At 40.3% G+C, this 14,602-nt stretch overlaps 2 protein-coding genes across 8 annotated transcripts in view; one reads left to right on the plus strand and one right to left on the minus strand.

Annotated features, from left to right (window-relative positions):
* Window positions 1–79: 79 nt before the first annotated feature.
* On the minus strand, window positions 80–4,665 carry PIGP (phosphatidylinositol glycan anchor biosynthesis class P). The gene is made up of 4 exons (XM_049835180.1): window positions 4,102–4,665; window positions 2,762–2,834; window positions 2,116–2,234; window positions 80–713 (listed from the first exon to the last, which is right to left on the minus strand). Exons 1-4 carry the CDS (start codon window positions 4,181–4,183, stop codon window positions 583–585), a joined length of 405 nt encoding a protein of 134 aa, XP_049691137.1. The 5' UTR covers window positions 4,184–4,665; the 3' UTR covers window positions 80–582.
* A 272-nt stretch (window positions 4,666–4,937) lies between these two features.
* The window catches only part of TTC3 (tetratricopeptide repeat domain 3), a 255,764-nt gene continuing 246,099 nt past the window's right edge, over window positions 4,938–14,602 (plus strand). For 3 of the 7 annotated variants that reach the window (XM_049835272.1, XM_049835278.1, XM_049835274.1), the window contains exons 1-5: window positions 8,131–8,228; window positions 8,773–8,818; window positions 10,504–10,636; window positions 11,078–11,165; window positions 12,426–12,479. In XM_049835272.1, coding sequence (XP_049691229.1) covers window positions 8,223–8,228; window positions 8,773–8,818; window positions 10,504–10,636; window positions 11,078–11,165; window positions 12,426–12,479 — 327 coding nt within the window. In that variant the 5' untranslated portion in view covers window positions 8,131–8,222. Of the gene's footprint in view, window positions 5,015–5,876; window positions 5,963–8,126; window positions 8,229–8,772; window positions 8,819–10,503; window positions 10,637–11,077; window positions 11,166–12,425; window positions 12,480–14,602 lie in introns of those variants that run through there. The other 4 variants (XM_049835275.1, XM_049835276.1, XM_049835279.1 and 1 more) reach the window with 4 other exon arrangements.

Raw genomic sequence — 14,602 nt, forward strand, 5'->3', positions numbered from 1 at the left:
GTAAAGAACTGCATAAAGAAAAATGGACCACTATACACCTTTATCCAGGACAAATATCATAGAACCACAGAAAAATGGATAATTTTAACACGTAAAAATTAGCTACATTTTATTAATATTTACAAACAAAACCTGTGTATTTACAAAGTAAACACTTCAAATTAACATAACTTATTAGAAAAAAAAATCCTTAAGCATTTGACTAGTGGAACATATTTTCTCTCCCTGAATTCAAAGGGAAATAGAATTAATCTATGTCCAAAACTATTTCTTTCACTCTCAGAGAAATTACAAGCAGAAATCTACAAGGAATAGAATGCTATTTTAAACTCAGAAGAATGGTTAGATAAATTCATGTGGCATAATTCTCATACCAATGCAGGTTATCAAGATGCATGCATAATAAATAAAATCAAGGCATCTCAATGAAATGTGTTAACATAAATTTAGTTATAAATTCAGAAAAAAAAAAGCAGCTTTGTACTACAAGCAGAAAGAAGGGGTCTTTTAGCTTGGAGAGGTTTTGATTTTCCTTACATAACACTTCTACTAATCCTTTATTCAAACAGATATTAATAACGACTATCTGCTATTGCAGATTCCTTTTTCAGGAAGGAAAAACATTCTGTTTACTTCACTGATGGGAATATCCCTCAATGCTGGAATTGCTTCTTCTTGAAATTTCTTCTGTTGCTGCTTTTTTGCATAGTTATCTACAAGAGACAAGGAGAACATTTCATGCAGTAAGGATTTTTTTCTTTCAAGAACAATATGCTACACTGTATAAATTTAGCAACTATAAGCGATGCTGAAAACTCCATCTTGCTGAGGTATAATGAGATGGTCATCAGAAATGCTTTACATCAACATATATTAGTAGAGCCCCTGAAGAAATCAACCCTACCCTCCTGCTGAAATCACTGCCTGGGACTTTGCTTGGTTTAAGATGCTGTATGCCATTAAACCATAACTACCCAAAGATAAAAAGAACAAATAAAAAAAACCCCACAGTGAATAGCTCAGTCTGTAGTTTGAACACTTTGTACTAGGATTTCTGCTGAGAGATCCTGTCCACCCTCCCTTTATCTTGGCTGCTTGTTCCCATCACCACACAGCGCCCATTCCTGTAACAGCATAAACATTTGTCCAGGTGCACTTTGAACACAATTATGGAACTGCTCCCTCGGTAAAAGAAAATTTTCAAATATAGTTGTTTTTCAGAGTAGGTCCCCCATCCCACCTGCCCTACAGCCACACAAACTCTTTGGTTGACACCAAATGAGAGAGTGACATGAGTGTGAACGAGTGGCCAGGAACACAGGGATGACTAAATGGCAGTTCTTGACAGAAGCACTGGAGTAATGCATTTGAACTACAGCCTTGACTGATTTTTTTTCCTTAGCAGCTCATTGTAATGTAATACTATGTACATAGTTTGTTAAAACGATGCAACTTCAGCAGTCTTAGCAATAGGTAACCTTCTTGCCAAAGTTTACAGTCTGTACTTTTTCTAACAATGGCCCCCTGCAAATAGTGGTGTAATTCCTCACATGGAGGACGATGTAGCTGCCTGGAGAATATTGTGAATGCCTAGAACATGTCTCCTTGGCAGGAGTAAAGGCTACACAAAAGTTGAGAGAAAAACTGAAGAACAGCTTTTTTAGATAGGGAATCACTAACATACCTGATCAGGCCTCAATACCGCAACATCCTCCTTTGCAACACCTTGACTCCTGCATGCCTTTCCATTTCTGCCACTGTCAGGCAGGTACTCACATCCTTCTTCCCATGACACTCTTCACTGGTTTGTAATGCAAAGTGCATGCTTGGGGGATCTTTATATGCCTAACCCCCGCTCCTCTAATGTGGTCTGTTTTACTAAAAAACAGTACACTCTACTAGTTGGAAACCACTGCCATAAGAGGGCAAAGAGGGAAGAGTCAGGCTTGTGGCTATCTTTTCACTCTAGTACTTCAGTACCTCCAAGAACTCCTTTTCTAGATAAAAATATTTAAAGGCTTAAAATTTGATTCATATTATATATGGCTACATAGATATATTTACAGAAATTATCAGTTAAGTATCAAAATCTTAAAAAAACACCAATAAAATTACCTGTAATGGTATGTGTGGAGTTAAGTGGAGCTGTACTCATCATGTTAATACCGAAAAGTAATATATAACCGATTCCTATAGCAACTAGTAGGTATGCTGGCAAAGCAACTGCCCAGTATCTGAGGAAAAAGATTTTAAAATTTACATATCATAATAACAAATGCCTAATGATATAACAGTTTTAATATAGTGGTTGTTGTTGTATCTAGCACAAACTTAGCCAAGAGGAAAAGAAACACCACCTCTGAATATGGGCCCTGGTCTCTCCCAAAATTACTGACGGCAGAGTCACTGTAGGTAGTTTGGTATGAACTGTCAAATAGATTCCTTACAGAAGGTTTTTATTTTTTTAGTTATGGTTTAAAGTTTGCTATATTTTCATTGGCAAACTTCCTGAAAATAAAATGTCAAATTTATCATAAAACACTCAAATACTATTTCTTTCATTACACAATGAAAAATTTTCATCATGGCTACTTATCTACATTAAAAAAATGCTTCACAAAAATGACAGTCCTTTATCATCAGGAAAAGCTGGATTAGATACAAGGCCACTATTTAAAAAAATAAGTTTTATTTGAAAATAATTAAGGGTGTCCTATACTTACACATACTCAGGCTAAAGAGTTTAATTGGTTGAACTTACTTTTGAGGCCAGTATGTTAGTCCCAATGAGAACAGCCAAGTCTCAGGAACATATGCCCAGATAAGATATAACACTGCACAAAAGAATTAAAAAGTCATAATAGTACGACTGTTTTAGACTTCCTGCCTAAGTTTTAGAGCAAAACTTCCCTACTGATACACGCTGAGACAATATTTTGCTTTTAAAGTATTTAAATCAGAATAGCTCTACCAAAACATTGTAGAATATGCCTCTTGGACACAAAACCTGCCCAATATGGGGGCAATGTTTTATAGCTGGTTATATGATACTATTTTTCTACTTCCTTTAATGTTTAGGTTCTGATTTCCTATGCAGACGGACAAGAATTTCTTGTTGAACTGCAGAACAAAAAAAACCCTCAGTAAAAGGTTGCCAAATGACTCTGAATGTAGAAAATATTTAAGCAGAAAATGATCGCACAGTGGGTCATCTGCTTGAAAGAAAAGTTGGTCAAATTGCAGTGCTTGGACGCAACTGTTCAGAAAGAGTTACTGGAAATACTTTCTGATTCTTGGGAAGTTCATAATTTTCATGTCAACAAAACCAGTACCGAGAAATTTTGCTCTCTAACGACAAATCCAGACAAAGGTTTAACAAAACTTGATGGGAACAGGTTAGTAGCCTAACGGTGACTCAAGTTACAGAACGGCAGTGGCTTCCTGTGAGAGGAACAGACACCAACTTACTTTCATTTCTGCTTACTTCCTAAGGGTGATAAAGACTTACAGTAGGATCCTGGTTTATTATGTGACTACAGTGTATTTGCAGCACTATTTCTGTGTTGAAAAAGTGTTCTCATCCTCTCAAGCTTTAGCGCTGGGTGGGCATGCAAGATATGCCCAGTGAAATGCTAAAGCACCTGTCACACCGGCAAAGAAATGCTGGTATAACCCTCATCACTTTCCATTGCTGTTGACCAGACTGACATAATTTTGGTTTTCAGCATTTGGGTGGGGAAGGTCGCAGGACTACTACCTAGATGGTTACTGAATAGTGACAATGTATGCAATTCAAGTAAGTTACTAAAATGAGAATGCAGATTATTTTTTAAATAATTTGACTCCATAATACTATTAAAGACCCCATAATAAGGTTAAAGACGGACAAGACACAAGGAAATCACAGAAGGCAATGGCAGATCCTTGTAACAACTGACAACTCTGGCAAGTAATGTTCACTTAGTCCTTCATCATGCACCCTTACAATAAGCGGTGCAATACAATTTTGATCCTTTTCAGATGGCCTTACCGGAATTACCTTTGTCCCGTAAGCAAAACAAAACACTTTTCGGTTAAGTATTCAGTACCCGGTATACTTACTAAAGCCAAACCACGATCCTAAAAAAAGAGCAAATCCATATATTGCCCTTTCTGGCAACGGGGCTGGAGAGTTTTCAACCATACTGGTCTCTTCCCTTTAACTTCGGAGGTGGGGGGGGGGGTGGGGGTGGGCAGCGGAACACGGTTTCCCGGTAAGTTCCTCTCGGAACACGCCCGTTGTTGGTGGGTGCGGGACGCCACACCGCACACGCTGCCGGTTTTGGTCCCCAGCCCACGCGCGCGCCCCCGTCCCCTCAGCCCCGGGGTTGGGGGGAGCGGAAGGACACGCGCCTGCGCCTGCCAGGCGGCACCCGCCGACCGAGCGCGCGCGCGGCGGCCGTTTCCCTCACCCCCCCCCCCTAAGGGACCCACAGGAGCCTCGGTGCTACCGACCCCCCCCGCCCCGCCCCGCCCGGCCCGGCGAAACCACTCTGCCTCCTTCCTTTCAGGGTCACGGCCTGGCTAGGGGAGGAAACCACACCCAGGACACCCTCCGCAGCAGCAGGAGGAAGGCGGAGGCGACCAGCCGCGCTCCCTAAGCCCCCGGTACGGCGCATCCGCCTCCCCGCCGGGCCGCCTCTCGCACATGCGCAGTCAGAGAACCCCCGACCGCCCCACAAGGCTGAGGCCCCCTCCCTCCCCCCCCCGGAGCGGGCGCACGCGTAGAACCGGCGGGTTTACGGCAGGCGGGGACCGCCGGCTACTGGCCGCGCGTTGGCTCGTTCCCTTGACGTCAGGCTGTAACTTAGCCAGTAGCAAGGGCCTGGTTGGGCGGGGCAGCTGGCGCGCGCGGCGGGAGGGGCTCGCTAAGCGGGGCGGGGGGGGGGGGGGGCGCGGGCGCTGTGTGGGAGTCGCCTTCGGCCCTGTGCCCTGTGGAGCCGGAGGGGAGCGCGGCGGGCTGAGGCGGCGGCTGGTGAGTGAGGGAAGCTGGCGGGCGCTGGGGCGGCGGCGGGCGCTCCCCTGTCCCCATCCCTCGCTGGGCTGGTAACCCCCCCCCCTTCGCTGGTGGGGCTGGCTCTGGGAGGCTGACGCCCGTCTCTCCGGAGCCCCCGGCAGGGTGACGCCCACCCCGGCTCGGCCCGGTCCGTCTGGGGCGGACACCGGTGCTGTCGTCTACGGGAGCCGTGGCGGAGCCCCTCCGGTTTGCTGGAGCTCTTTGCCGCGGGGAGAACCGGGCACGGGCAGGGCTGTCCCGGCGGGAAACGCCGGGCTGCGACACGTCAGTGGCGAGCCTCGGGGCTTCCGGGGTCTAACGGCGGTGGGGAGCCCGGCCGGCCCCCGCCTCGCTTCTGGCGGAGCTGTCGGGACGGGACGGGCGCTGCCGGGCCAGCCGTCGGGCAGGAGAGGGGACGCGCGGCCTGGGCGGGGGCTGCGCCGCTGGTTCTGTCAGACGGGGCTGCCCGGCGGAGCGGAAGGGGCGCCTGACTCCGCTCTCCCGGGATGTGGCAATAGTTCCTGAGGGGCTGCTCCTGACCCGGCTGGTAGAAACTGCCCTTCCCTCCCCTGCCTCTCAGGTGTGAGGTAGCGTGCTGGAGTAGTGTCAGGCGTCGGGGCCTTCGAAGACTGTTAGTTAATCGATTTAACTAGCTTTTAACTGATGCTTTAGGTTACTGTTTTCAACGTTAACCTGTGCTATGTAAAAATAAGAACACGTGTCTTCCTCAAAACTCGTGCAAAGTGTAATTTAATGTTGTGATCATTTTAAGTCCTGCAAAGCACATGTTATTTGCCTCTTGCCTTCCCCTCGTGTATTTCTCATAATCCTTTTCTTTCAGGGTCATGTACCATGGCTGAACCTATTGCTGAATCTGAGTTTGCAGCCTTGGCTTTTTACGCTGGTGATAAATCTTGCTGTGAATTGGTAAGTAGGTTTGAAACTAGATGAAAAACTTTGCAAGATGTTCCAGTGGGGTTTATACCCAGATTTGATCTACAGAGTAATTGCTAATGTTGATTAATGCAAACTGATGCAAAGGTACCTTATACCACTGTGTGTTACTCACTCGCAGAAATACTAAATTGGGGTAGAGCATAGAAACTGTGTATCCTCTTATCAAGCAGGTTTTCCTGAATGCATATACAACTGTGTAAAAATAGACAGTGATGCATAGGTCCTATTGGCAGAACTTGGCCAACCTGTTGGCCATCTATCCAGGCCGTACTTGGGATGATGTACCTCAGAGTGACAGATTCAGTTCCTTTAATTGCAAAGCCATTGCGACTTAGTTCATGTAAGTTCAACTCTGCAAATTAACTGCAGAGCATTCACCCATTCTTTGTTCTTGTCATCTCTTACAATTTTTTTCTAGTTCTTTGTGCCCTTTACTTATTTAGTTGTTCTTTTTTATTGAATAAACTGTAGCACTCTTCTGTTTTAGTACTTCCAAGAATGCTTGCCTTGACTCTTATTTTCCCCTTCTTGCTATGCTTAAGGAATCTTAGAAAACACTGTGGTAGTTAATCTTTCTGCTGCTTGGAGAGTTCAGTTGTGAGTTAGTTATTCTAAGTGTTGCTGCTGCGAAATACAAACAAGCTGGCCTACTGTTCTTCTTCCTATGCAGAAATAAAAAGTACAGGTAAATTGAATTTCTTATTTGTACAGCTGTATCTTTATAAGGGACCGTTACCAGTAGAGTAGTGAGTCTCATTGGAAATTGTTGACATCAATAAAGATTATTTTTTTTTATGCTGTGGACAAAATGAAGTACTTTAACAGCTGTGTTAGCCTAAGATACTAGACATTTTATCTCTTAAGGTGTTGTGTGTGCCGTGCTATGGAAAGCAAGCCATTGATTCTGTGTAAGTGCTAAATCTTGGTTTTAAAGTTTGCTTCGGTGGGAATACCACCTTGGACTTGATGTATAGAGGGGGTATGTATGTGGGGGGGGCATGTTTTGTTTTGTTTTAAAATATTGTAGCAAAATGCACAACTGGAGTGAAGGAGATGTTCAGTAATCTTTCAAGATTAACTGATTTTGAAATAATAGTTAATTTTGTTCCTCTTTGTTATTGAGTGTCCTGGTCTGTTAAATATGTTGATATTACAATTACTTATTTTTGAGAGTAAGCCTTGATTTACATGTCATGTTGTAATAGTTCAGAAATGCTACTTTGAGTGAAATCACATAATTGCTTGTCATCACCTTAGTCAAGTTAGTAAGTCTTCATTGCACAGCATGCTAGTATTTCCAGAAAGTCTGCCACTGAAAGAATAAAGGTCTGTTAAAGAAACTTCATAAAGTTGGTAATTAGTTTGTTTTCATACTGTTCTCTAGTCATAGTCAGAAACAGCTTTGCATTTCTTTTGAAATGATAATGCATCAATACAGAGACATGATACATAGTATTCATTAAATGACACATATATAATGTTTGCTAAAATAATAGACTTTGTAGGGATCTGTAAAACAGAAGAAAGTTATTTATTCTTCAGCTTGAGGGGCTCAAATGGAATACTGTGTTTTAAACCGATTAAAGTATTGATACAGTATGCTGCTATGAAGTAGTAAATCAACCACTCTACTTATCTTGATATATATGTATTTATTTAAATATACATGCACTAACTGTCAAAAATTAATTATTATTTTATGAAAACCTGTGTTGTCGTCTTAACATGTTTCCTTAGGTATTCTTGAACATTATATTGCTGCCTAGTACCCGCTTCTAAATTATTAATTTTTAGAATACTAGTCTAGTGCGATTTAATATATTGTTTAAACTAGTAAAAGTTTTCCCATCCATTCATAACTATTAATCTAGGGACATTTTTTTAATGGCTATGCCAGTAAACTTTTTTTTTTCTTAAGACAGCAACTAAATCGTGTTGTTAACTTTAGTAAAAATGCTTTTTCCCCATGTTTGTTTTTGTTTCCTTTGTTTGCTTTTTGGCTGTGCTTGATGTGAATTATATATTGGATCCAAAGGGGTTTCTTGTTTGGTAGTGCAAAATATTGGAGACTTTTAAGTTTCCTTGTTTTCCTCAGAAAACCATTGTCAGAAGTGCAGAAACATGTGCGATAATGGGGAATACCAGTAGTATTTTATTCTTGGGGGAACTGGATGGGGGGAAAAAGCATGGGGTATTCACCCACCTCAGATTGGTCTTAAAAGATAACGAGATGCTGGTAAGCATTGAATGAGCATTATTAATATTTTATAAAAAACTCTGTTCAGAATGAGTAGGTAAATGTTTTGGCTTACGTTATGAAGAGGTCTTGGAGTGTGCTAGTAGGATTCATTGGGGATGACACTAGAAGATGCTTTTAAGAGTATAGGTAACATGCATCAACCATGAATGCATGCTCAATCTACGGAACTAGATTTGAACCAATGCAAACTAAAACTCCTTGAAAAGCATATAATGTGAAAGTAGACTGCTCAGTACCAAATGCTTTTCTTTATAGATTTGTTTCCTCCTTGATCATGCTGCTTGCTTATGAAGATATAACCATAACCATCTTTTATACTGGTCTAAATATGTTCAATAACTACCTTTTCTTGAGAAAAGGAATTGGTGACAGAACATAAAAATGACTTCCGTTCCTTCCTTGCCTTGATGTAAACAGTTTATATTGGTTTAATATTTAGAAACAGTTCAGCAATCATGGCTTATGGTTAGTGTAACACATTTGCAAGATGTACAATGTTAAAAAATATGTTTGTCTTTAGGGTCATGGAGTGTTTGTACAACAATCTCTACATAAACCTAAAACAGGTATGTAAACTCAATGAATATTACATAACTTACAAATGCACTTTTTGTGCTGTGTTTGGGTCTTTTGATTGCTATTTCACTTTTTTCCTTATTTTGTCTGAATAAGTAGAAAATTATTATTTCTGAACAGAAGCATTGATATGTTCTTTTTCACTGAAATGTTCTCATCTTTTTGTCCTAATGTAATGTGCAGAAGACTGCTATACATTTGTGAGAACAGTGTAAATAGTCAATAATATGTATATATAGGCAGTCAGTTAATGTTGTGAGGATGGAGTAAATCTCAGGCTTGTGTTCATTACCTGTGTTTTACTTGTAGCTGTGTTTTAGCTGTATAGGTCTAAAGACACATTCAACAAATGGTAACTTGTAATATGTAGGAAACTCGGATGAACACAGCCAGCTGTGTAAAATAAATTTTTGCATGTATTCAGACTCTCGGATAATTCTGCTTCTGTTCTGAGAGTACTTGATGCCACCTTGTTGTGGTTTAACCCCAGCCAGCAACTAAGTGCCACACAGCCTCTCACTCCACCCCCCGGTGGAATGGGGGAGAGAATCAGAAGAGTAAAAGTGAGAAAAGTCGTGGGTTGAGGTACAGACAGTTTAATAGGTAAAGCAAAAGCCGCGCACGCAAGCAAAGCAAAGCAAGGAATCCATTCACCACTTCCAACCAGCAGGTGGGTGTTCAGCCATCTCCAGGAAAGCAGAGCTCCATCATGTGTAACAGTTACCTGGGAAGACAAAATGCCATAACTCTGAATGTCCCCTGCTTCTTTCTTCTTCCCCTTGTTTTATATGCTGAGCATGACGTCATTTGGTCTGGAATATCCCTTGGGTCAGTTGGGGTCAGCTGTCCCAGCTGGGTCCCCTCCCAGCTTCTTGGGCACCCCCAGCCTACTTGCTGGTTGGGTGGGGTAAGAAGCAGAAAAGGCCTTGACTCTGTGTAAGCACTGCTCAGCAATAAGTAAAACATCCCTGAATAACCAACACTTGTTTCCAGCACAAATCCAAAACACAGCACCATACAAACTGCTCTGAAGAAAATTAACTCTAACCCAGCCAAAACCAGCACACACCTCAGTAGTCTGATAAGGATCTTTACCTTTTAAGGAAAGTCTCTGAGGGGAATACATTATATTTTTGAAAGAGCTATGCATCACATACGTAATGACCTCTGGAGAAAAAAGAAAAATATTGCTGATCTTTTAGTACCATGTTGCTGTGTGCCAAACTACTCTGGATTTATTGTAGAAAATAATTACATGGGTGCAGTTAGAAGAGGCTTGTGTTTTATCTTGAAAATAGCATCCCTTATAGCTATTAAATAGCTGACAGCCCTGGTTAGGCTCCTCATTTAGAAGCAGGCTGCATTTATTCTTTTAAAATGTATTATATCAATACAACAGATATGTAGAACACAGAGAATTCCTTGAGCAGGGAATGTAAGCCTGCTAGCAGGTCCCTATTATTACCTCCATATAAGTTTCCTCTCCCCGTTCAATTTGTAAAAAACCTCAAGTTGCCAGATGTAGAGTGTTCAAGTTTTCTTGTTTTGGTTAGATAGTAGTTAGGAATACAATGGAAATATAGAAATAACTGATGGTTTTGAATGTTTATTTGGACTTTGATTACTTGTAATGCCTGAACTGTGTAGTCTAATTCCTAACTGGTTTTTTTTGAAGATGTTGATCCCTGTGAAGTATGGTGCAGTCAGCCGGTTGACACATTAAGAGAATATTGCAATGTTATTAAAATACGCATCTTTTGGCCTCTTCTCTTCAAAAGTGAAAGTAATTCTTTGGTAGCTGATTGGAGGTAAGTAATCATATTCTCGAAGTGATTTCATCAGCCTTTAATTTTTTTTTATTTTTTTTTGTTACCTGTGAAAGATTGCTGTATACTTTCAGTAGTGGTTAAACTGTCTGCAGGAATGTTTTTACTAATGGGCTAAGTTAATTAAGGTCAGAAGGCAGAATTCTTGAATATACAGAAGAAAATATTAAGTATAGGTTTCTGAAGTTTGGAATCTAAGAGTGTATTTAAGTACTTAAATGGATGACCTTTATTTCAAAAGTACCAAAGACTGCGGATTTTTTTTTCTCTTTTTTTTTTTTTTTTTCCCTTCCCCTCCTCTGAAGGGCTTGATTTGAGTTTGTAATCACACTCTTGGTTAGATCTAATTACTGTAAATATTAGTAATTAAGACCATGTAACACAGTGTTGTTTTTCTAAATAATAACTTTTTCTGTTTTTAAGCAGTTCACAGATTTTGGACCGGAATTGGAAGAGACTTTGTGATTTAGAGGTTTTGGAAGACCTTGTTGATTTAATTAAAAAAGTTGTTGTAAGTACTATATTTTAACTTTGTGTAAGTTTTCAAGTATAAAAGGTTAATTAAATCTGTACCTTATGTAGCTTGGGATTATACCTTAAATTAGATATTTCGTTTTGCTGGAGTGAATAAAATGTCTGATAGTTCAGTTGCAGTTTTCTAGAAAGAAAGTGTGTCATAGGCTTTATTACAGTTGGGATAACTTACTAAATATTTGCAGACTCAGTAATATAGTTGACTGGGGCCCTTGTAAATTGCTAAGAAAGAGTGTCATATAAGTAAGAAAAACAGCACCATTCATGGATGAACAAGTTACACTTTTTTTTCCCCTCTGTTATTTTTCCCTCATTCAACAAATGGTATTTAAAATTTGCTACTGTTGCTGACTTCAACCAGAAACATAACAGTGCAGAGGAGGGAATGATAAAAGAAATGTTCTCAGCAGCTGAAGGGAAGAGATTTTTTTTTTTTATTTACGTATGACACATTTTAAAAAAAACTCATATGTTGAAATTCTGTGCTTAACCCCAAGCTACACTTTTCCAGTCCACCTTACCGTTGTATGACTTTCTGTGATTAGGTATTCATGTACTATATTGATCTTGTGGATTCTTGCTTCCTTATGCTCTTTTTGCGGCTTCCTCCTTCAGGCTATCCGAGTGCTCTATTTTCTCCTTCTTGTACTTTAGGATGTTCCTGCAGTTTTTCCATTTTGCCTCATGTGATGGTTTCTTTGCGCTGTTTACTCCTCTGGTAGTCTCCCATTCAATCTTTATACGAGAGGGTCTGTTTATATTCCCACCTCCCTGTTTACCTCTGCTTCCCTTTTCTTACTTCCTCAGCCTGTATCTCCTTCTCCATGTAAAAGATTGTATATCCAATAGTAAAATTCATTTGGAGGAGCAGAAGATCTCAGGAGAGGAAGTACTGTTGTTTTCGATGGTTTTCATTGGATGTATCAACTGGTTCTTTGGTATGTAGATAACCGCAGAAGCGGTTAAAGTGGCTGCCTTTCCTAACCAGATGTCACAGCATCCATGCATTCTCTATTTCCACATCAACATTTATTTATTTTTCAACAAAAATAGTAGGGGATTTGCTACTGAATACAAGAGTATTTCCTGAAACTTTGAAATGGACCAGAGCAACTGTCCAAATGATACTGTATTCAATCAGAACAGAAGATGTTACTGGGTTGAATCTGAGCAGATAGAAATTAAACTTATTGATCTTAATAACTTGATTTTTATTTGTTTTCTATCCCTCTTCCAGAACGTTCCACCTTTTATTGGTGGCATACTGAGAATTGGCAGCAGAATAGAAAATGTAAGTTTCTTGAATTGTTTTTAATAGGAATACTTCTTTATGTGTGAATAGAAATAAAATATTTTTATAAATATCTAAAACTTTAAAATGCTTGCATAAATAAATCAAGCCTGTAGTTATTGGAGTATGTAGTATATAGGACTGGAGTTTCCAGTTGTTGCCAGTCTGAGCCACAAAATGAAATCTGGGTGTGACAGGAACTCTGAAATAAATATTGTCTGTGTAAGAAGAACAAAATGAGTGAGAACTTTGGAGGTAGTTCACATGCTGAAAATAAATGGTTTCTCTTGGAGGTTGCTACTGCAGTGTGGTTGTGCAGGAGAGTTTAGGTTGTGCAGCTGGAGCCCAGGCCAGCCCTCCAGTAGCCACTTTGGTACCTGCTGGTGGCTTTCCTTGTTGGTTGCGTGCAGATAGGCCATTTCTTGTTGAAGGCTTATTCCTTTGAGATGTCTCAATGCTCTCTCTGCCTTCAGTGTTGAAGATTTCTAGATTCCCTCCCACAAGCACACAGTATCTATATGGTGTGTTTTGCTTTGTTCTCTATTTCTGTGCTGGTGTTGGTGTGTTATGCTGAAAGTCTAGGTATGGGTAAAAGGCAAACACACTTTATATGTAAAGACAAAAAGTTATTGTTAGTATAGTTGAAAGTCTTCCAGAATGAATTATTGCAGAAGAAAGAAAATGAAGAAACAAATACTACTGAACAGAAAAACTCTCTAATGATAATAATAGTACAGTTAGAATTGTAATATGCGCACTTCCTAGTATCTGACCCTTTTGCAGGTGTTGTGGTTATCCTTGTACTGCTCCTTGAGATCCTAAAGTGAAAGGCTTCTGTCTGGTGTTTGCATATGTGGGGTGGAGGGTATAGTCATTGCTAGCTAGCTGGAGTTCTTTGCTGCAAGGACTGCTGTTGATGTTTTCTTCCTTATCCTAGGATCTGCCTAGGTTCCTTTTCAAACCAAATTAGCCATAACCACCTGATCAGAAGAAAAATTGCTGTTACAGTTAAAACCCAGTTAAAATAGAGCTCTAAGCAGGTCAGGACAAGCTCAGACCAAGCCTGACAAGTCACAGTCCCGTGGCCTTGCAAGCTCTGTACAAAGCCTGTGGCCTATTACTAGCAAAGGCAATGCTGTATGACGGGGCTACAAGGCTATGAGCAGGGCTAAACTTGATCTCTGCAATGATGCAGAAATTCTCCTCTTTGGAGACAGGTTGGAAATGTTTTATGAAATTCTCAAACAGTGATATGGATACAATCTGAAGGACTGTGAACGGCAGAGTAAGAGTGTGGTTTGGAAACCTGCTGATCCATCTTCATTACCAAATTCAGTGTACAGTAGAGCTATACTTGTTTAATTTTTCAGCTTGTAAACTTTGGACTGTGAATGTTCTTAGTTTCCCTGTGTTTGTCACTTTTTTCCCCACTTCCTAGTCTCTGTTGCCTGCTGTAGGTTAACTGCAAAAGCTAAAATAGAAACATTGAAATTAGAAGAAAATATCATGTATTTTTAGTGAAGTGTCTTAGTCATGTGGGTTTTCATATAATTTTTCAAAATCTGTAGGCTCAGGTAGTGTAGGAGTATTCCAGGCAACAGACATTCTTCACTCAATTCCTCTCCTTCAAATAAAGCTCTGTAGCTCAAACAATTAAATTTAGTTTGAGTAGAAGGGAAGTCATGATTTATGGAATTAAGTCTTAGCCCTGCCTGCATGTCTAACAGCCTGGAGAATTTTGCTTTTTTTTTTTAAATCAGGCTTGTCACTTCGCACTGAGGCAATTTTGTGTGCAGTCGTCAAAAAGAAGTTTCTAAATGAAATTCTGTAATTTGAATGGCTCCCCTGTCTCCTGTTGAAAGAATGACTGTTTTCATTTTGTGAATATGCTGTATTATGCTGTGCTTGAGTTATCCAGATACTTATATTTGTCAGCTGTTGTCTATTTCAAAGGCTAACAAATCGGGAACAAGTGCATAGTCTAAGTGCTACAGTAGTATTGGTTGTTATATTTACATGGAATGCTTTCACTATATTGCCAGTGAGCTGTTGGCTTGTTTTGTGTTTGTTGCTTTTGTTTTAAGACTTTGCTTTATATAGAATTAGTTACCATTTTTTCTTTG

This window comes from Accipiter gentilis, chromosome 32, assembly GCF_929443795.1.
Source record: "Accipiter gentilis chromosome 32, bAccGen1.1, whole genome shotgun sequence".
In the NCBI taxonomy this organism is placed as follows: domain Eukaryota; kingdom Metazoa; phylum Chordata; class Aves; order Accipitriformes; family Accipitridae; genus Astur; species Astur gentilis.